This window comes from Mustela erminea, chromosome 15 (assembly GCF_009829155.1).
Source record: "Mustela erminea isolate mMusErm1 chromosome 15, mMusErm1.Pri, whole genome shotgun sequence".
Classification (NCBI taxonomy): Eukaryota; Metazoa; Chordata; class Mammalia; order Carnivora; family Mustelidae; genus Mustela; species Mustela erminea.
The window spans coordinates 56,761,568-56,784,300 of record NC_045628.1 but is presented as its reverse complement, the minus strand read 5'-3'; the positions used below and the strand labels follow the sequence as shown (position 1 = coordinate 56,784,300).

The following is a 22,733-nucleotide window of genomic DNA, read 5'->3' as shown; positions in this document are numbered from 1 at the left end:
CCTCTTAAAGTATAAAAATCACAGCCTTTTTAAATTCCTTGAAACCAGAGACTCAGTCCATATTTCCAATAACTCCTAGGACAAAACCAGCACATAGTAGGCATTCATAAGATACTGACAAAGCAATGAAATCAGTCAACATCAAAAAATTAAAACAAGCCTATGAGCGCCATCTCGTGGAAGGTCTTACCATGACAACAAGATTATAGTCTCCCGGCAGGGGAATGGACACTGAAATTTCCCTGTGACAGAACCTGAGGGGCTATGGTCTATTGGGAGTAGTGGGCTAGGAAAATGCCTTGAAGCTATATTTGAAAACCAAGTATGCTCTTTACTTAGATTCAGGTGAGCTAGGTAGACATTATAGGGGTCTACAAAAGTTCCCCCAAGCCAGCCTTTGACACTGGTCCTGAGAAAACTGAGAGGTATAGCTCTCCAAAGTAGTCTTTGACCAGTCTCCCCTCACTAAAAACTGTTGTAATAACCTAGGCTCAAATTCTTCCTCTGTGCTTCAAGAGATCCTTGGGAACAGAAGATCCAAAGAGCTCTTTGGACACCTGGTAACATCCTCGGTCTTCCTGTTTCTCCTACACTCTTCCCCAACTCCCTGAGGCTCCTGTTGTCACCCCATAATACTGGTATGGACTTGACCTCTCCTCTGCTTTTCTCCAACTTTCTCCACCACGGAAGAGGAGAGGCATAAATAATTAGCTGGTCACCTTTCACAGGTTTATCTCCTATGCGACCACCAAGCAGAGGTGCAACCACCAAGAACCAGCAAGCCCTCACACTGGAATCCCCTTTTCTGTCATTGCCACCTCCTTCCCAAGAGCCTGACACGGGCCCCTGCGAGAACACATGAAGAAACCCACAACACCGCTGGTATGCACGGGGTGCTCATGATTCTTCAGGGTTTGTGGATGCCTGAACTTACACGATATGATGAACCCTCTTCGAAAAAAGAATTTAAAATTATAAATGTAGGTGCAAATGTGATGATTTGTTTAGAATGGGAGAAGAAATCACAGAAAATAACTAACATTTCGAAGATCCAGGACCTTTTCTTCCAAACTGTCTGCGACAACTGACCAGGCCTCCTTGCCCCCACTGGGCCACTCTGCAACTCCCCACAAATCCACTCAGAGTGGCCAGAACATGTGAACGTCACCGGCTTCCTCTTACGGACTCTGTCCTCTTCAGGTAGTGACCAACCTCCCCAGACCTCCCAAAAGTGCCCCAGAGAGAGCAGAGGAGCTGCTGTCCTCAAGGCTTCTTGGAGGTCTTTGGCCTGGGGACCAGCCCAGATGAATCTACTCAGGGTGTCTCCCGGGAATACACCCACCTGCCCTCCCCTCTAACCTACCCTGCAGCCCATAGGCAGACCTGACTGAGTTCAAAGCTGTCAGCTCTGGGAGCCACAGACCACCCTCCCACTCCCCAGTCCCCTCGGTCCTTCCATCTAAACAGCAGCCCACCAAGCCCAGCCCTGGGCCCCCGGATTCAGGAAAGTTAACCATGCAGCACGATTTTGTAATTAGGAAAACAAAGCTATAAAAGTTACGTACCGTTAAATAAATAACACAACAAAAAGAAAATTGCACCCAGTGCTTGCCGGTCCTTTCCTACCCAGGAGCCCAGGGTGGATGGGCAATAGGGCGGCCGCCAGCCTCCCGCAAACGTTCGTGGGCTGCATGTTCCATTACGGGGACACCTGACGCAGTGGGCCGTGGCGCAAATAACGAGCACAACTTTCTGTCCAGCCACTGCCCCGTGGCCCGGGCACCTCCCCAGGGGCAGAGAGGCTGGCGGAGGGAAGCCGAGAGAGCGTGGAGGCTGGGAACCAACCCGCCACTACCAAACCACCACCACCACCCCCCACCCCCGCCCCGGCGTGGGGGCACCGTTCCCATGGTAACGAGGAACTAAAACAAACGCGAGCAGCCCCGGGACTTTGTGGGGATCTGCGCGGCTGTCCGGCTTGGGTAAGGCTTCGCACCTTAGCCAACGAGTGTGTAGGAGCCGGGACTCCCTCCTCCAGCCCCCGCCTGGCCGGTGGGGACTGGGAGCGGTGTGGAGGTGGGAGGGGGTCCAGAAAACACAGAAGCATCCACAGGCAACCTTCTTTGTGTCTCTCCCCTTTTTCTGCCCCTCCCTCTGTTGGCCTTTCTGCCCCTGCTCCGCTTTTCCTCCCTCTGTAAAGGGCGGTGTTGGCTCCTAATATTACTACAAACAGAGGAGGACTGGGCCCCTGCCACTCCAGGGAGCCTTCTGGCTCTGCATTTTAAGGAAAAACTATGGCTGTGGATGGTATGACTTCTTCCTTTCCGGCCAGCATAGCCCAGCCAGCTAAGCAGAAAAAGAATTCCGGAGATGGAAAACTCCAGCCTTGCCCACAAACCTGTTCCTGCGGCCCAAAGCAAACCATTCATTGGGTTTCCCTGCATCCCTTTCCCCCACCTCTAAAATGGGAGAGAAACAATGGTCCTAATCTTGCAGGGAGATGGTGAGGCGCGCCCCGACTGGTGTCCCACAGGTGTTCTCGGTCCAGTGCCTGCTCGAGGCCACCCTCCCTGCATGTTCAAACCTGGATATATTTGAAATTCTATTTATAAAAAGGGCCTTAGGAAATGATGTTTTAATGAGTACACTGGGGTGTCTATTCTGTTAAAAATTGCACTGATTGGTCGAAGGGAGGTCAAAAGACTTGTTTGACTTCTGTGCCTGTCCCCTGGCATGTTCAAATGTGGATCCAGATCACTCCAGGCATGGCATCATGGAACTCACCAAAGCGGGCCATCCAGTTGTTCCCCCAAGAGGGAAGGCAGTTGCCTTCAGCCAAGAATCCTGCCAGTTAGAGAGGTTAGAAACCGCCACGGCAACAAAAGGGCTTGCATTTACCCGGTTCCTTCACAGAAACGAGGCTTCTCCGCTGGCCACAGCCAGAGTTCCCGAGCCTCTGCTGGCAGCACCCCAGTCATACCCAAGCTCCCGTGACCCACTCCATTCTCTACCACAGCGGCGGTTTTGCTGTCTGAGCACCGCCACCCGCGCCCAGCCCAGCTCCAGGTTGCAAACCAGAAACTGCATGTGCCCCCAGGCTCCTGTGTGCTTTTTCTTCCTAGGGAGCATCTATCCCAACCACGGACTTCTGTGGAAATCCTGCCACGTGCCAGGAATTGTGCAAGGCTGCCAACCCCGTGGCTGAGGCAGATCAGCACACAAACGCCAACAGTGCGGAAAGGAAAGGGCATGAGAGAACTTCGGGGTGGGGGGGATTTGGAGGGGGAATGGGGGGTACAGTCCTTTCAGAGGAGCTTGCTCCTCTTCACAGAGGAGGTGACTTTAAGCCGTTGGGTTTTGGAGGATGAACAGACTTCAACGTGCTTTAGGAAATTCCAAAGCCAGCTAGGACCCCCAAAAAGAAATCCCGCTCTGGAAGAGTTGGCGTCAGTGTGTACCCCGTCCTCCAGAAAAGAAAGTAGGACTATGAATATGCTGAAGTACAAAACCAAGAGGAGACAGAAGCCTCGCCCAGGAGGACGCCCCGCCCAGGAGGACGCCCCGCCCAGGAGGACGCCCCGCCCAGGAGGACGCCCCGCCCAGGAGGACGCCCCGCCCAGGAGGACAGGTCACTAGACTGATCCCTCAGTCCCAGCTCCGGAGATATTGGCCGCTGCCACTGGGACTAGGGGCACTCCGTGGCCAGCCAAACCCCTGGCCTTCTCCAGAGTTGATTCTTCATGTTCAGTAATAAAACACTGCTAACAGGGCCGCCTGCTAGGAACATGGAGGATTGATAGGAAATGCACGAGCCTTCAGGAAGTGCTCGGAATAAGCCGGACTGTTCTAAAATCAAATCTCTCTTCATTATCTTCTTGAAAGGAGCACATACAACTGTCTACCAATGCCCGAGGCTTCTCCTGCCCAGTAAGACAAGTGAAGCCCTGCTCTCCCTCCTCTGCTCTGCTGGACTGAAATACACAATTAGGCAAGGCCTTGGCAGCCATGAGTCCTCATCTAGCACTTGCTGGCCCTCTCCTGGAATCTTAAGGGTTTACTGACCTCTTCACTTCAGGTTGTGTGGCTTAGAATCTCCTAGTGGACAAACAACCTACCTCTGTTCTTCCCATCCCACCAAAACCAGGGCGTGCTGGCCTAAGAACAAAGAGTTTGTTTCCTTTGGGTACTTCATCCCTCCCAACTCCAAAGATCCTCCCCCTTCTTGACAGATGCCTTTACCTTTTTAGAACAAAGGGATGCTTAAGCAGCACACCCAGGTCCTGAACTTCCTTCTCGGTTCCAAATCAAGTGAAACCCCAGAGTCCTGTTTTCAGGCGTGACTGTGATAAACCTCAGCTCCATGTCTGTCCCCATCTTCGAGCTGTGCTTTTAGAGCTCAGGTCTGTGCGTGCGCCTACAGCCTTGCACTCTGCCCAGAGAGCTACACCAAACCGTGTTCACACGGGTAATTAACACTACCGGCACTCTTCACCCAGGCCATAATTTTCTGAACTGACAACAAGTGGAGCTCCTCAGTCCTCATCAAACCCATCTGGGCCACCAACCATCTACAGTTGCAGGAATTCCAGGAGGCACTGAGGAGAGATTGAGCACCTAACAATGGCCAGAACCCACTAATTCATGGGACCTCATCGCCTCTTGGCTGCTGAGGTTTCTCTCTTTAGAAAGGGCTCACTGTCTCAGAGATATCCCTCTTCGAACAGGCCGTGGGGCCAACATGGGATAATAGGTCTGCCAAGGGCACCTGTTCTCTGTCCTACAAAATTCCTAACACCTGGGAGCTTGCAGGCTCCCAGCACCATCCTGGACTCTGAACATGAGTAGATAAGCCATTCTGCCTTGATTCCTGAGGATTTCAGTCTTCATAGTTACATTCTAAATGACTGGGTAATTACGCTTGTTAGAACCCCACAAGCAATCATAATAAAAAGTCCCTTCGGTCTCAGTCTTAGCAGCTTTTCCAGTGACTAACGGCATTTTCAGGTCACAAATAACCCTCTTCCTCTTTCATATTGTGTCTCCCTGGTGTCTCATTGAAATCTAGAATGCTCCCTGCCTCTCCAGTCTACCGTGTGAACACTTAGACCCACTAGCCAAGCCAGCTGAACTTAATTTTGTAGGGAGGTCCACCCGGGGGAAGGGAGGAGACACCCTGGTTAGGCAGGTAGGAGAGAGAAGGGTCTGTATCGCTGAGCAGTAGTGGCATAGCCGCTTCATAAACAAGCTCCCCTCACCTCCTCCCTCTACACAGAATCCTCTTTCCATGTCTTTATGGTGGCTAAAGCCTATCCCCTGCCCTCCCAACCCCAGAACATCCTTTGGCTCACTTTGAATTAAGTGGGGACTGCCTGTTTCCCTCGCGGGCCCCACACCCTAGAAGCCAGGCATAGTGCTGGCTTTCTCGCTCCCTATTCTCTCCCCTTACAGACACTCGTCCAGCTGACATGCTCCTCCTCTGTTTTCATTCATGACCTAATCATACTATACTGTACTTTAATTTATTTTTGTTTCCCTGCTTAAGCAAGATCTTGAGGTCTACAGATACGCCTTACGCAATCTTGCAGTCCCAATGCCTGACAGTATCTGGCACGTACAAAGTCGGTTGTTTGTGGAAGAAAGAGGAAAAGAAGAAAGGAAAAAGGGATAGGAGGGATCCTTGCAAGCTCATCATTTTCACTGGCACATTTTAGGAGGTCTGATTAATAAGCACTGAATGATAGACTCAGATTCACACATATTTGAGCAGCCTGGAAGGGTGAGGCAGGGGCCAGCAAGATGAAATTTAATACTGACCCACATGAATACTGGTTATCAGTTTCAAAAATAAGTTTAGCAAAACAAAACAAACAACAACAAACCCCCCCCCCAAAAAAAGGTACAGTACATAAGAGCTACCTTTGAATATTTGTAGCTCTCTGTAGAGCAAATCTGTTGTGAGTAGCTCCAGAGAACAGACCCGGGAAGGCTGGTTGAAAGCCCAAGGGAGGAAGATTTAACAGAAGTCTGTGTAATGTGTTATGTGCTAAATACACTGTCTCACACATAGAAATGGTGGCTGTGATCTTTCTTATCATTATTACCAGCATCATTGCCATTATTTATTGTTTATAAGAGCTGTCCAACTCTGGGAAGCACTGAGCTCCCATCCCTGGAAATCCAAGGTTATCACTGGGTAACCACCTGTCTGGGATGTTTGTCAACCTGATTCCTAACCCCTGGTCTCCTTTTCTCCATAATCCTGTGATTTGAAGAACAATGCTCTGTCTGTCCCGGGTAATGAAAGCCTCATATACAATTCCTGGCTGAGCCAACCATCTTTTTTATAAAGAAACACATTTCTTGCAGTGTGCCTCCTTCAAGCAACAACCCCTCTGAAGCATCGCTTTGATGTTGAAAAAGAAAATTGCTTTGTGTGAAAACTCCTTTAATCTTATATAGATACAAATGCTTTGTGCTTTGGGGGATATGCCAAACTGCTCTTAGTATTTCAGAATTAATCTCATTAAAGAAATCTCGGTTTAATCCCACTGCTGTTTGCCAGAGATGTTGAATAATTCCATGCCTGATCCTGCTGTCTCTGCCTGTGCCCCCTTCCTGGATTTGGTGTTGTCTAAGAAAACACATTGGTGGATGTAGGCCAGATCATGTCATTCCCATGTTTTGTTTAATCCTGTCATTATAGAGGGCGCCTAGGTGGTTTAGTTGGTTAAAGCATCTGCCTTCAGCTCAGGTCAAGATCCCAGGGTCCTGGGATCGAGTCCTGCATGAGGCTCCCTGCTCATGAGGGAACATGTTTCTCCCTCTCCCTCTGCCTCTCCCCCCTGCATGTGTATTCTTGCTCACTCTCTCTCAAATAATTTTTTTTTTAATGCTGTTGTTGTAGAAATGTTCCCTTAATACATCTCTATCTCATTTTCCTAATTTGAAAAGAGGAAAGAAAAAGAAGGGGTAGGAGGAGCTTGCCTATTACAAAAGATAACAAATGAAATGATGGAGTTGTTCATTAATTACCCAATTCCATATAAATTTATGATAAACCATCAGTACCGCTAAGAAAAATGGAGTTCATATAGGATAACAATCAGTTGTCTCTTTCTGGAAAATATAGGAAATTCTTGATTAGATTACCTGGTTTGTAAAACATATTTTGCATATAAGTGTATTTTTACATACAAACATATCAGTAAATGAAATTACTGACTTCCTCCCTCTGGACACAAATTCTGGATCTCTTCCATTAAGAGTCATCAGTGAATGATCCAAAGTTACAAGTATGTGAAATAATCACCCATTTATTCATTTTAACAAATATTTACTAACCTCCTCCTATGTGCCAGGCATCATTCTAGGTGGCAGGAGTAGAATGGTGCCTGGGTGACTCAGTCAGTTAAATGTCCAACTCTTGACTTCGGCTCAGGTCATGATCTCAGTGTTGTGAGATCAACCCCCGTGTCAGGCTCCACACTCAGCAGGGAGTCTGCTTGGGATTCTCTCTCTCTCCCTCTGTACCTCCCCCATGAGCGCTTGCTTACACACATACAACACATTCTATCCCCCTAGAGTAAATAAATAAATCTTTTCCAAAATAATAATAATAATAATAATAATAATAATAATAATAATAATAAGCTTGCCTCTGAAGAGTGGATTATCGGAGAGCAAGAACCAAAGCACAGAAGTAGATGTAGAAGTGATGGGCTAGACAAGGGTGAGCACAGCAGTAGCAGACCGAAGGAAGGATTCAGAACATTTTTTGGAAGACAGTGCCAAGAAGACTTAATGATTGATTAGTAGATTTGGGAGGACAAAATAAGAAGGAATCAAGGATGACTCCAAATTTCTATATCTGAGCAAGTATATGAATTATATAAGAGGTTCCCAAACTTTCTCAGCTCATGGCACCCTTAGTGGCTCAGTGAATTTTTCATGGCACCCCCCTACACCCAAAGAAATCTGTACAGTTTTCATTTATTAGTTATATCTAAATAATAAATATTGTGTTGCATCTTTATGTCACAGATTTATGTCACAACTTACTATAGAAACTGAAAGAATAAATTACACTTTAATTTCATTCTTGAATAGCCATGATGACCTTCTAACAGAACGTGTGTGCTCATTGGGCATTGCGTGATTTCTCCGATCTTGGAAGCTGATTGCACATGGCCATCCTCATTTTCTACTCCACACTAATTTCTGCGTGTTACTTGCTTTTTATCTCAACAACTGCCAAAAACCCAGCTTTGCAAAATATGCCATAATTAAAAGGAAGACAGCATAATCAAAAATTAGGTTTTCATACACTACCCAACAGATGCTGAGTATTGCTATTTTCTTCAAAAATTTAAAATCTACTACAGCATCTTGTGAGTTCTCTGCAGTGCCCAGGGAGCATCAGTGCTCAGATGGGTCAAACCATTTAGAGATGGGGAGGAGTGGGGAGATGGAAAGGGAGGTTCTGTAAGTGAGGGCTGCTTAGGTTTGATTTCCATGGTGAAGATTCAAGGAGAGCTACTGACCAAGGAAGGTTAATGAAGAAATGCACTGTAGCACAAAAGTAAACCATTCTAAATTAGCATAGGAAAAATAGCCATTTTCTAATATTCTTAGAGATTAAGGTATTCTCTGGCTAATTTTTCAGATAACTAAGAGCTAACCAGAAAACGTTTTTCTTTCAGCTGTTATTATTGAAAAATCTCTTGGCTTGGACTCAGTTCACTCCCTGACATCGTAAGTATGGAGCCATGAGCGTAATTGGTCATAACCCCTGTTGTTCCCAGGTGTTGAAGGCTGCACGGTCATGATTGCATATAATTCACACTGTCCTCCCTGTTAGACACCCTGTAATCCCAGAAATAGCAATGGAGCTCCACAAAGTGGATTTTATTTTCCTCTAGTAATTTTTAAGCTCCTTGCATTTCCTATCAAGAACACTACATTAGGTAATTCCCAGATGTGACCACCAACAAGAAATATAACGCAAGAGCCAAATGTCCACCAATTTTGAAATCCAAAAAAATTTCTGACAACTGAGAGTCTTTTTGGTAAGTTTGTGGCCAACTCATTTGACCACAAAACCTGAACTGCTAGAACTTGGTTCAAAGCAAAATCCAACCTACACTGATGTGGAGCCATTTAAAGTTTCTCTTTATCCTACTTACTGTGAAAATGTACATGTTTGGCTATAGAAATACTAGTAAGATTTACCACAGGGTGCTGCCCCAGGCCCCTCTAGGGTTGACATGTATTTAGGCCACAATCACCATAAGGACAGTCTAAATCAGAAACAAACCTGAATGCCACAACCCAACTTGCCCTAAGGCTTTTAAATAAGAGACAGTCCTTAGATTTGTAGGCCCAGAAGGAACCCAGAGCCCTTCTAGATCAACCAACTGAGATAACAAATGAGACAAGAAGCCTAGACACAAGGGGGGAGACACAGGGAACATACTCAAAATCCCACATTCAGCTTGAAGCACAACCAAGACAGTGACACATCTCTTGTCATCTGCTGCCCATGGCCCCGTCAGGCACCTCCATGTGTGCTCCCATGAGCTGAGAACATAATACCTCAGTACACGGCTAGTGTCCACTGGGCACACCCAAAATACACTTCTACTGAGAGCCTAAATTGAACTACCTGAAAATGAATATATCATCTATTAAAACAGTTCTCAATAATCCCACTTCATTTCATATAATTTTGAAGATCTGAGGGAAGTCAATTCAAAGGCATTCTATATGACTCTTCGAGATTAGTCCAGGAAACTTTTAACTGGGGATGTTTTCCCATCTAAATGAATTTTCCTTTAGCAAATAGAAACCCTAAATAATATTTTTCGGGTCTTCTAAATAATTGCCATTCGGGCCTCTCCGCTTAAGGGAATCGCTAAGAAGTTGAGTTGTCAAAACTGGAAAGATGACATATCTTTCTCGCCTCTTTGCAGCATGGTTTTGACTTGGAATTAGACAGGGTAGAAACCCAAAAATGTGAGTTCTGGTTTTCTAAGTTGAAAAAATAGGATAGTAACACTTTACTTGATTTTTATGAATCTTTAAGTTTAAAAAAAAAAAAGTAAAATACCTTATTCTGTTCAGGCACATAGGAAATTCTCAGTAATGACACAAACCTCATTTCCCCTGCGCCCCCTCACCTCATCCTGCATACTTTATCACAGAATTTGATTGTTTAACCTGGGGTGGTAGGAGGGTGCTGAGAACTGAAGCCAGTGCCCCAGGAAGTGCTGCCCTCCCAAGAACACAGTCCCTCAACCCACAAGATAGTGGGTGGGGGGCAAGGGGGGTACCATTCTGCAATGGCACACTTTTGTCCAGATGCTAGTTTGGTCACTTTTTACTTGTCTGACCTTAACCAACCAAATCATTTGATTTCTTGGAACCTGACTATTGACTGTAAAATGGTGATAATCGTGTTTGTCTCTCAAGGATGCCATAATGAACAAATTCAATCAGGCCCATTTACTGGTATAATTAAAGGATTATACAAATAGTTGGAGCTTAGAGAATGGGAGTAGAACCCCAAATCTAGAAACAGGAGAATATTGTCCTGATTTAGACAAAAGGAGAAGAAAAGGCAGATGTGGCAAATTAAGTCCCAGTGAGTCTGATATTGATGCTGGGCACAATTCTAGAACATTTCCTGTAAGAGTTTGGAAGCACTTGGGAGAGGTGATAAGTAGCACGGATCCCTAAAGAGCAAGTCACATGGAACTGGATTTCTCTGACCATGCCTTAGCGAAGTGGGGAAATCTTGAGGGAAGGCAAGTCCCAGGGAGCCAAAGAAGGGGGGGGGGGGGTCGTGCTCAGAGAGCCAAGAGGAGGAGCCTCAGGCAGGTGGGCTCTCAGGGCGGAGGGGGAGGAGCCTCAAAGACTAGGTCCTGCCAGCTGCCTAGAGAAAGCTGCCTTATTCCTTAAAAAGGCCCTCTCTCTCGCTCTCCTTTTTTTTCCTCAGCAAACAATGTAGTAAGATATTTCTCCCCACTTCAGCTTTTTGATGCTCAGGAAAAAAACCAATTTCTTTCTGTAAACTATTTTTTGGCACTGTGACCCTCTAAAGATTGTAAGCCCTTATGATTCCCTTAAACGCAGAGCCCCATTCCCCCATCTATAAAGAGGAGATGACTGTGCCTCCGTTAGGGGTTGTTATACAGACTAAGGAGGCCAGAGCAGTGGCTGACATGGAAATGTTCATTCCCTTCCCCCAACCTCTCCTGACTGATGGATGAAGATGGCAGGACAGATTTGGCTGGTGTCCTTGGGGCTCTCTGGTTTGACATTTGTATCAGTGATTTCATGAAGACACACATACTAGGAAGCTGGGAGAGTTCAGAAATGAATGGCAGTCCAAAAAAAAAAAAATATCAGAGAGGAGCTGAAGAAGATGTTAAGTCCCGGTGAGATAGGAAACGGACCCATCATCCTATTGGAGTCAGAGCTCTGAATGCACTAACAGAGCCTCAGGCTAAGTGTTCTCAGGCATGGCCCATGGTGTCGGGGAGATGGCTACGCTCACACTGGGCCTGGGCTCTGGACTGGGAGGGATCAGGCTTCACACATTCATTCAATGTTTATTATTTCCTACTCCGTGTGGGGCACAGTTCAAGGCACTTGGGCAAATCAGTGACAAAAACAAAGATCCCTGTGCTCAGGAAATTTACATTTCAGTGAGAGGAGACAGGCAATGCGTATATTAATGAATCAAGTTCTCAGTGTGTTAGAAAGTGATAAATGCTCTGGAAGAAAAAGGAAAAATTAGAGCAAGTAAGGAAAGAGCAGAAGGGTCAGGGTTCCCAGGGAACGGGGCTCAGGGGACAGTAGAGCGAAGGCCTCAGGTAGAACAGCGCCTGGCAATGTTTGGGACAACACTGAGACCAGGGTGGCAGGAATGGAAGGAGGGGAGAGGGCAGGAGGAGACACGTAGGAGAGGTGATGGGGGCCAGGCGGGAAGGCCCTGCAGGCCTGAAAGGGCTTTGCCTTTCAGTGCAAGATGTGAGCAATTGCAGGGTTTTATGCAGAGGGGTGACTTGAGGGGACCGTGGTTTTACCTGCGGAGAATCAGCCGCTAGCAGAGGGCTATGGCAGTTGGGGCAAGATGGGGCGCTGATTAGCTGGGGATGGGTGGGAAACCCTTTGAAGGAGGAGCCAGCTTCACTTCTTGGTGGCCGGGCTGCAGGGTGAGGAGGAAAGAAGGGATGACTCCAGGACTCTGTCGGCAGCTGAGGGGCCCAGGGAGGAAGAGCAGGATTGCAGTTTGGGCCCAGCAAGTCTGGGTGGCCTGGCTGATGTCAAGCAGAGGTGTGGAGAAGGAGTGGGAGATCTGAGCCCGGGGCCCTGGAGAAAGGTCTGCCTGCTACCTCCATACACTTCAAAGGCTGTCAAGGGGGAAGAGGAGTGAGAACCCTTTATGGTGGCTCCCCCAGGGATGAAAAGGATGCACGACAGAGTGGAAGTCAGAGAAAGGCCCCGACGAAGTTCGAGCCCTGCTGAATCACAGCCGTGTGAAAGCTGAACGAGCAGCCTCCGCCAGGCCATCTCTTGTTTCTAGATAACAGCTTCCTGAGATCAGGGCTGAGAGTCAGGAAGCGGACTGACTCACAATGCAGAATGTTATGTCCTGGCCAAGAAAGACATCACCGTAAAATTCCCATGGGCCAGGCAGTCTTCCAGGGAGGGTTTCAGCCTCCAGAGGGTGAGGGTGCTTCTGGCAATGCGTGCGGCCATCTTTCCTCCAGGGCCCAGCAGCCAAGACCTGGACTGAACGACAGACAGACTCTAATCCCCCACCCTCTCACTAGGCTGCAGTCACTACCAGGGAGTAGGGGAGCGGAAAGCAGTCTCTACTCTCTCCCGATACCACGAACTAAATAAGGCACGGACACCACATACACTCACACACACTTATATTCGGTGCTAGTTAGGAACTTGTGTCAGAGGAGAGTTCAGAAACTCACTTGAAGTCACATGTAAGTGGCCAGGCTGGATTTGACCCCAGGAAACCTGGCCCCAGATCCTGACCTCCATGCCCCCCTGCTCTTCTAGAAGTTTCTCATTCCTGCTTCAACTCTCCCTTTCCATTTCCACTCAGACCCCTCCTCTGCTGACCCTCTGCAGCAGTTCTGTGGGAAACAGTGTTGAGTCTTTGACCAGGAAATGGCCAGTCTATAAAGCTGCACCCCCTGCTGGAGTACAGGGGGGCTGGCAGGGCTGGACCTGGAAGGGTCCATCCACAGGTGTGCACAGGACCCTGGGGGAGGGGAGGTCTGGCAAGGGAGACCTGGCTGAGGTAGGGAGCTGGACACCAAGACGGAGGCCCCTCTAGGGACCCTGTGCAGAGACCAGAGGGCACTTGGACCTCCAACTGCCTTCCCTGTCAGAGAAGCCAGAGCCTTCCTTTATTTTGAGAACGCAAAGCGGGAGGATAGTGATGACAAAGAACCGCCATTTGGTGCTAGCAGACCAAGGGTCCACTGAGATCCCTGGGTGGCTTCCCCAGAAACATCGCAGTACTGATGTCCTGAGAGCGGAGGCGGACTGGAGGGAGGTGTGAGGGGAGGACACCTGTGCTGGTCAAACTGGGAAATCATGCCCCAGTATATCCTTCCATCCTCTCACTGCCCAGGGCCATCACATAGGGCCTCAAGCGCTGTACAAAGCAAACGTACTCATTCTCACGGAGCAGTCCATTTTCCTGCCCCAAGGACTTTGTTCCCACCCGACGGCAAGTTCCTTTGCTTGCACTTGATTTCCAAAGCATGAAGCCCAGCAGCAAGTCTGCAGGGCCACGGCCCCAGGCAGAGGGACAAAAAACAACTTAGGAGCAACACCACCTTCCCCTCTTAGAAACCAGTGGGGAAACCCGACTAATCCCTTTATCTAAAAAACCAGAACCAGAACACGGAGCCTTTCTTTGGGTCACTCACTTCGAAGCCAGAGGTGGTGGTTATTTTTCATGAGATCAGCCAGTTATGTCTTCCTCATATATTTCAAACCAAGAATGTTTGGGGATCCTGGCCTCAACCTCTCAGAATGAAAACTGAGATCCCAAAAAAAAATCACTATAGAGAAATCAGCTGGCCTCTTACTTACAGTGCAGTGTGGAAAGGGTTACAATGATCTAAGTTTCCAAGACTGTGGTCCTACGGTGACCTCTGATATAAAGTTCTACCCCTCTTCATTAAATGAGCATATGCACATAATCAGTAAATATACTTGGCAAAGCACATAGTCTTTTATTAAAACTTTGCTCTGCCCTTTCATTTCTTCACTCAACAAGTATTACCAAGTGCCTATTACGTGCCAGTCATGGTAGGCAGGGCGTTCAGTGCTGACCTGTGTAATGATGGCACCAAAGAGCCTGGAGCAAAGACCCCATCTCTCTCTGGGGCCAGAAAGATAAAGCCAGTGCATGAGTAGGCAAAGTGGGAGAAACATCTGTCCTTTTAGTGTATCTTTTGGTTTCTAACTTTTTTAAGGTGGCAAAGCTACAGTTAAACCTTCATGTAGTCCAAACTCTGTGTTTCATTTTGGTTTTTTTTTTTTTTCAAGATTTTATTTTATTTGTTTGACAGAGCACACACAAGTAGGCAGAGAGGTGGGGGGCAGGGGGTGGTGGTACGGGAAGCAGGCTACCTGCTGAGCAGAGAGCCTGATGCGAGGCTCGATCCCAGGACCCTGAGATCATGACCTGAGCCGAAGGCAGAGACTTAACCCACTGAGCTACCCAGGTGCCCGAGTTTCCAACTTTTGCTAGAGACAGAGAGCCATGGCTCTACTCTAAACAAAACAACAGGACCTATGTGAGGAGGAGGCTGCCTGGGTGTCTGAGCAGATGACAGGTAGTGGTGGGGATGGAAGCAGAAATGGAACATTCAGCCCCGTTGGAGGAAGGCAACCTCGCCTCAGCAGCACTGTCTCCTCATGGGAAAGCCAGTGCCGGGTTGCCCGAGAGTCCTGTCTCCAGGAGAAGTTGGAATTCTTTGTTTTTTTGTGAATTCTGCCAATTCTAAATACTCATTCTGTATTTTTTTTTTAAACGACTTAAGCTGAGTAGAATGTCTGCCAGCTGGCTTTGATTGACACAGCCATTTTGTGAAGTCAGTCTAAAATGTAATGACCTATAATAGGCCATTATAGAGTGGGTGTTTCTTGTTGTGACCACAGAAATTAAGCCGCAATGTCTCAGAAAGCAGGGTCAAGATGAGTCGTGGTCCAAATCACAAGTCAAAACCTGGATGTTTGCCTTGAGACACTGGATATTAAGTTGCCTTGATATTTATTTATTTCTGCCTGATGGTTTTTCTTACAAGTTTCTAGCAGAACTAAAGGGAGAATGTCGAGAGTGCAATTTCTTTTCTGATCTTTGAAATGAGAATGCAGCGGACCGAGCCTTTTTACAAGGCCTGGTGAGAAACCGGGGGTAAAAAAAGGTCCCTAACACTGAATGACAGCATGCTGATGATAAATGCATTTAGGGCCGTTCCAGGGGCCAGGGGATTCTGACCTTTTATCTCGAGCAGCTAGAAAATATGAAAGACAGGAGAACCCTAAAGTGTAAGCATGCCTTTGATGGCAGGACTTGTGCCCACCCCTGCTGTCACCGTTCCCGGGGTAGGGCTGGAGAGACCCCGTCTCTGATTGCTCTCATCTTCCCCAGCCCCTTCCTTCTCCCACTGGAAGCCAGGCTCAGGGGCGAGTGGGGGATCAGGAGGACACAGCTATAGTAACAGGCACGTTCAGATTTTAAGTCAAAATAAGCCTGGAGGGGCCCCTTTAAAGCAGAGGAGGCTCCCGTAGACAGAACTGTAGGCCCCCACACTTGCCCATAGCTCACCCTTTGCCTTGCCGGTGATCTCCTCCCCCTCGCCTCTGGGATTTACGGCTCACAGTGCTCCGTTTGAGGTAGCCTACCGAATACACATGCGCAGACTCCAGAGCTGAGAGTGACAGAGGAACAGAGTGACTGAGTGACAGAGGTCCCTATTGTTTCTGGTAGATGGCTACAGGAGTCGCCTCCTGGGGAGTTTTTAATCCTCTCACCTTCCCAGTCAGCACCCAGCACAAAATGTTTCATAAGGGGTTCTACAGCGCTCCACTCACTGACTCTGCCTTGACTTTTCCTACCCAGTCCCCTCTCTGCCAGGACACTCTACCCTGCCCCAGGCAGCTCAGCTAACTCCCCAGCCTCCCACCTTCTAAAACCCCAAACTACCTCTGAGGCCTTTCCCCTTCACTTTCCCCAATCCCACAGTCAGTTTATGCTTTGTGACGCTGCCTGTCACAGGGTGGGTGGCCTGGAAATGGACTTAAAAATGCAGACCTTTGACGTGCCATCAGTGGCATATCAGATGTGGATTTGGGACCAAAGCCTGAGAAAGGCGGGGAAGGACTGGCAGAGAGAAGGGTCTTATGGAACAGGCTCAGCAGGCCCGCCTGTCAAAGCTGACCTGCTAGAATCTGCCGGACTTTCACTCTCCAAAGCCCCCCGACCCCCAGCCCCACCTTGCTCAGTCACCACATGCGGGCTGCCCTGAGAAGGGCACAACTTCTGGAAGGTGGCTCTGCAGCCAGGGCAGTTCCTGAAGGAACTAGTGGTTAGAGACTGTCTGTAGACCACAGTCTCCACAGCTGGGCAGCACCCTGGCGGTTCACCACACTGCCCCAGGCTAATCCTATCAGAATCCGATAATCCAAGGGTTCTAGCAGCGCTGCAGGTGGACAGATAAGCCCACCAACGCCCTGTGAGTGTTTTCACACCTCACACTTCTCATGTTGGGCATCATGTTGCCCACATGACGGCAAAAGAGCCTATGATCTCATCTGGCCAGTTCCCTAAAACAGAGCTTCCTGGTCTAAGATCTGAAAGAAAAGGCAGGCCAAGATACTGACCCATGAAGTCCTTGGAGCAAACAGGAAGATTCTGGACCCTGGCCTCCACAATGAACAGCCTCTTCAACCTATCCCCTTGTGCAGAATAAGTATCATCCTTTTTAAAACTTTGGGACCCAGTACTCTAGAGCCAACTCCTTCGGCCCTTCGCTCAGTCACCGATCATAAATTTATTGGAGATTTATTGAGCATGAGAGACGGTCACTGAGACACTGACAGTCTTGTGGAAAAGAAAGACTGGATGAGTCATCAGGAATACTGTAAGTGCTACAAGAGAAACTCACGGGTGGGAGAACAGAGGAAGGGATGGCAGGAGATAAAGTCAGAGAGCCTGGGCAGTGCCAGATCTCACAGGGCCTATGGGGACATGGAATGGTGTTTACAGTGTATTCCAAATACAGGGGAAAACCTCTGGAGGAAGCTGAAGCACGGGAGATCATGGTCTGATTTCTAGTTCCCATGAACACTCTTCCAAGGAGAATGTTTGGGGCATGGTAGCCACGGTCACAGGAAGGCCAGTCTGGAAAGGGCTGCAGGAATCCCGCTGGCCAATGACACGGCTCACTGCGGGTAGTCAGTGGCGATGGAGAAGAGTAGAAAGATTCAAGTGTATTTTTAAACAAGAATCCATCCTTCTGGCCCTCAGGACCTTTACACTCTGTTGGAAAGACAGCTGTGCAAGCAAACCACGTCATATCGCAAAACAGAAGCTTTCCTGAAAATGCAGAGAGTGTAGAGGGAGCTTAGGGTAGAGCACAGAAGACTTCCTGGGGAAGCCTAGGCACTCCCAGGTGTATGCGAGCTGGGAAGTAAAAATTAGTGTTTGCGGAGGGAATGAACGGTGGGTGGAGCTTCTGGCGAGGTTGGGGGGGGCAGCCCACAGGGCCTCGAGCACGCGCCTGGCAGACCTCCAGCGACGCGGCCCTTCGCTGCCCACGGGCCGAGGCCCGGGTCCCCGTGTCTGTACCACCCACTGGTACCTCTCGCACTGCACTTGGTACTTTGTGGCTAGAAACCTGTTTGCACGCCAGATTTCAAGCTCCTGCTAGACATCCTCTGTCTTGCTTACTGTGGTGATAAATCGTTCTTGAAGGATCCCTTAAAGTCTTCCCTGATGACATTACCACCAGACACACAACCACTCCCTCGTTTCATATTGTGCAGTAATTGCAAAGGTGTTGCCGTAGGTTGTGATCTCTCCTACCAGCTCCTTGAGGGTAAAACCCTGTTCCTCCTTGTATGTGCCTTCTCATGGACCGCCATGTACTGGTCTGCACACTCAAAGGGCCCTCCAACGACTACTGACTGAAATGAGTGAACAAACATGGATTTAAAGCGATGTGTGGTGGGAATTACCGACTAATGGGATGCTATTCCTTTCTTGGTTCCCAGGACGGTAAAGCGACTGCCTACAGCTGTTTGCTGAAGGGTCTCTTCTGCTTACTGCTGCCCCAATGTCTGCTGGAAGTAATCAGTCCTCGGGAGGAACGTCCCTTCTTTCCCTTCCCACAACCTCCCGGTACTCCACACAGACCTTATGTTCCGAGGAAGGAGGTAGCGAGGAGGAGGAGAATTCAGAGAGAGAGTATCTATCTCCCGAAGACAGTGAGTATCTGGGAGAGGAAATCTATTCCGATGAAGAGTATCTCGAGGAGGAAAGGTTTCTGAAAGAGAACCCCTATCTGTATGAGATTCCGGGGTTTCTGCATCTGCGGAAGAAAAAGCATCTGGAAGAAACAGAGGATCTGTTGGAAGAGTATCTGGAAGACGGTGAGTGTCTGGACGAGGGACAGTATCTGAAAGGAAAGGAGGATGTGTATGGAGGAAAAGTGTCAGGGAGGGGACTTGGGGAGGTGAGGGCCCTAAAAGACAGCAAGTCTAGTTCACCGCAGCGCCCAGGAACAAAGATCTAACTTGGAATAAAGCCGCAGCTCAGTCTGCCAAAACCCCCGCGGTGTGTAGGCCCACTCAGGACTCACCGAGGTCTCCGCCCAGCCTCAATGGCCGTGCCCCCAGGCAGCGCGCCCACAGAGCAGAGAGGCCCACTGAACAGGACACCCCTACTCATGCACAAAACAAACCGAACAGACCCTATAATTTGTGTCTTTTCCTTACTGCACAGGTAATACATGTTTATCGTGGATGTTTGAGAAACTGCATGTAAGAAAAATGAAGAAAGTAACCATCACTACCACCCAGGGGGGATTCACTTTCACCCTTTATATATGTGGGGAGATACATATATATATATATCCTCCCCAGGCTTTAAAGTCACCTGCTTTTTAAGGTATATTATGCTTTACATATAATAATTTACATAAAATTATAAATATATCATAAAAAGCAGTGGACATATAATACATATATTACATTCTTATAAGAATTCATACTTATAGGAATACATTTCATGTTATTAAATTTTCTACAAATCATTTTAATAGCTACATCACTCTGTATTGTATTTGCAAGCCCTAATATTGTTAATCAATTCCTGATTATTATTAATCATTCATTGTTTCTACTGTGGTTTTTGTTACTTTTTCAAACAGCACTCTGCTAAACATCCTTAGGGCTCAATTTTATCAGTGACCTCTAATTATTTCCCAGAATCCATCCCGCAATCTGTTGCTAGGTCCACACACGCTGGAGTGCTTCTCCCAGTGCCTGCCGAGCCCCTGGCAGGCCTCATCTTTCCCTGGCTGTGAGTATTTGGAGTGAATTCTCTTACCCTAGGGCTGACATTTTTCCAGTACCATTCCTGCGATTGCCACCTTTTCCTGAAGTTGGGTTTTATTATTTGACTATGGCCTCCTTGTGCCATTGTTAGAGGTGGCTGATTCTCACGTTCTCTGAGGTCCATGTGGTGTCTTCCCTTGCTGACATGACTGCAGGGCCATATCCAACTAGGTTCAGAAAGTTAAAAATCCCAGTCATCTGCATCATCACGACATTGACCTAGAAATAGGACAACATTATTTTTCTGGATCTGATTCCGTTACCACCTGCAAGCCACTCAGGCAGCTTGAATTTTTAAATCCTGATCTCATTACATACTGCCTACATCCTAAGAGCTGTCTGTTCTTAGCACTCAACACAGGCATTTACGCCCCTCTTCCTCAAACCAGATGCATCAACCCAGGTTCTTCCTACCCTTGTGGAAGTTTCGCTGGGGGACTGGAGAGGTGATGCCTCTACTACTGGGAAACTCTCTTTGGTATGTGCCTCTGCCATACAAAGCTCCCTCTCAGAATCCTAGTGTCCCTGCTGTTGAAATACCAAGTGTAATTCTAATTCTGAAAAATAGCATTCGGGCCATTTCTTTTGCACAGTATGAATCAAGCATTCTTAACATGTCCCCTGTATGCACTGGGCCTTTGTAAATATATTACCCACGACAGTGGGACAAATACAAGGCTGTCAAGTGAATGGAACTGTGTATAAAGCAAAAGCTTTGAAAATAAATGCCCTGCTAGCAAAATTTGGAAAGGCACTGAGAAAACTGTAGAGGAATGCTAAAATGCCTTTAAAGGCACATGGAAGAATGTCTTGGTGTGTGAAAACCCAGGGTACCAAGCCACACTTCACAAAACATTAAATTAAGCATTAGATTAAGGAGGGTCTACAACAGGATTCGGAACTTTTTAGAAGAATTTACATCAAGATTTCTTAATGTGGAACATTTTGCCAATACCTTTAAGATAGAAATTTGTTAAGCCCTGCGCACAGGAGTCCCTTCCTGACCTCTAGCAAATGCTCAGGACATGCGAACGGAGTCAAGTTCAATTTCATTCATAAGTCAGGCACACGTGCACACATGCATGCATGCACCTGCATTTATTTTTAGAAACATCTTTTAGAAACTGATTGGAAATGGGCTCTAGAAATGACAAATAGGCTTTTATTGCTTGGGTTGATGGATTAATTGCTAGAGACTAGTTGGGAGCACTATGTCAAGGAAGATTGTGAGGGCCAATTTCGCCTCAGCAAGAAAGAGAGCCATGAGCAACTAGTGATGCCTGCCACAGGATCAGATGGGGACTGAGGAGCGGGAATGCCATGTATTTGTCTGTTTGGAGGTAGATGTGAGTATATCACAAAGAACACTCTTTCCTTCCCCTCTCAGGAGCTTACCTACGTGAGTTTGAGGGTCAATTCTCTCCTACTTCTTAGGGCACGACCTTGAGCAAGTCACTTAATCCCTCTGCATGGTTTTCTTAACTATCAGGGAAATGTCTGTTCTTGTCTTCTGCACATTTCTTGATTGGATTATTTGTTCTTTGGGTGTTGAGTTTGAGAAGTTCTTTATCAATTTTTGGATACTAGCCCTTTATCTGATACGTCATTTGCAAATATCTTCTCCCATTCTGTCTATTGTCTTCTGGTTTTGTTGACTGTTTCCTTGTGCAAAACTTTTGATCTTGATGAAGTCCCAATAGTTCATTTTTGCCCTTGCTTCCACTGCCTTTGGCAATGTTTCTAGGAAGAAGTTGCTGCGGCTGAGGTTGAAGAGGTTGCCGCCTGTGTTCTCCTCAAGGATTTTGATGAGCTCCTGTCTTACATTGAGGTCTTTTAACCATGTTGAGTCTATTTTTGTGCACAGTATAAGGAAATGATCCAGTTTCATTCTTCTGCATGAGGATGTCCAGTTTTCCCAACACCATTCGTTGAAGAGACTGTTTTTACCACTGAAGATTCTTTCCTGCTTTGTTGAAAATTAGTTGACCGTAGAGTTGAGGGTCCATTTCTGGGTTCTCTCTTCTATTCCATTGATCTATGTATCTGTTTTTGTGCCAGTACCATACTGTCTTGAGGATTACAGCTTTGTAATAGAGCTTGAAGTCTAGAGTTGTGATGCTGCCAACTTTGGTTTTCTTTTTCAACATTATTCTGGCTATTTGGGGTCTTTTCTGGTTCCATATAAATTTTAGGATTATTTTTTCCATTTCTTTGGAAAAAAGTTGATGGTATTTGATAGGGATTGCATTAAATGTGTAGATTGCTCTAGGTAACATATACATCTTCACAATATTTGTTCTTCCAATCCATAGGCATGGAACGTTTTTCCATTTCTTTGTGTCTTCTTCAATTTCTCTCATGAGTATTTTTATAGTTTTCTGAATACAGATTCTTTGCCTCTTTGGTTAGATTTATTCTGAGGTATTTTATAGTTTTGGGTGCGATTATGAATGGAATTGACTCCTTAATTTCCCTTTCTTCTGTCTTGTTGTTGGTTTTTAAATTTATTTTATAAATACTTATTTAATATAATATTTAATATAATTTAATATAAATTTATTTAATATAAGTAAATATAAATATAAAATATTTATTTTATATCCTGACACTTTATTGAATTCCTGTATGAGTTCTAACAGTTTTGGAGTGGAGTCTTTTGACTTTTCCACATAAAGTATCATATCATATCATCTACAAAGAGAGAGTTTGACTACTTCTTTGCTGATTCAGATGCCTTTTATTTCTTTTTGTTGTCTGATTGCTGAAGCTAGGACTTCTAGTACTATGTTTAATAGCAGTGGTGATAGTGGGCAGCCCTGCCTAAGGAGAGTTCCTGACCTTAGGAGAAAGGCTCTCAAATTTCCCCAGTGAGAATGATATTCGCTGTGGGTTTTTTATAGATGCCTTTGATGATTTTGAGGTATGTACCCTCTATCCCTACACTGTGAAGAATTTTGATCAAAAAGGGATGCTCTACTTTCTCAAATGCTTTTTCAGCATCTATTGAGAGTATCTTATAGTTCTTGTTCTTTCTTTTATTAATGTATTGTATCACATCAATTGATTTTTGG

General features: G+C 46.8%; 1 protein-coding gene across 1 annotated transcript in view; it reads left to right on the top strand.

Moving 5' to 3' along the window:
• The first annotated feature begins 1,936 nt into the window (after positions 1-1,936).
• Positions 1,937-22,733, top strand: part of ERICH6B (glutamate rich 6B) — a 63,692-nt gene continuing 42,895 nt past the window's right edge. The window contains exons 1-3 of the mRNA XM_032315216.1: positions 1,937-1,982; positions 8,700-8,751; positions 18,319-18,696. Of these exons, the coding sequence (XP_032171107.1) occupies positions 18,381-18,696 (316 nt within the window). The 5' untranslated portion in view covers positions 1,937-1,982; positions 8,700-8,751; positions 18,319-18,380. The remainder of the gene's footprint in view (positions 1,983-8,699; positions 8,752-18,318; positions 18,697-22,733) is intronic.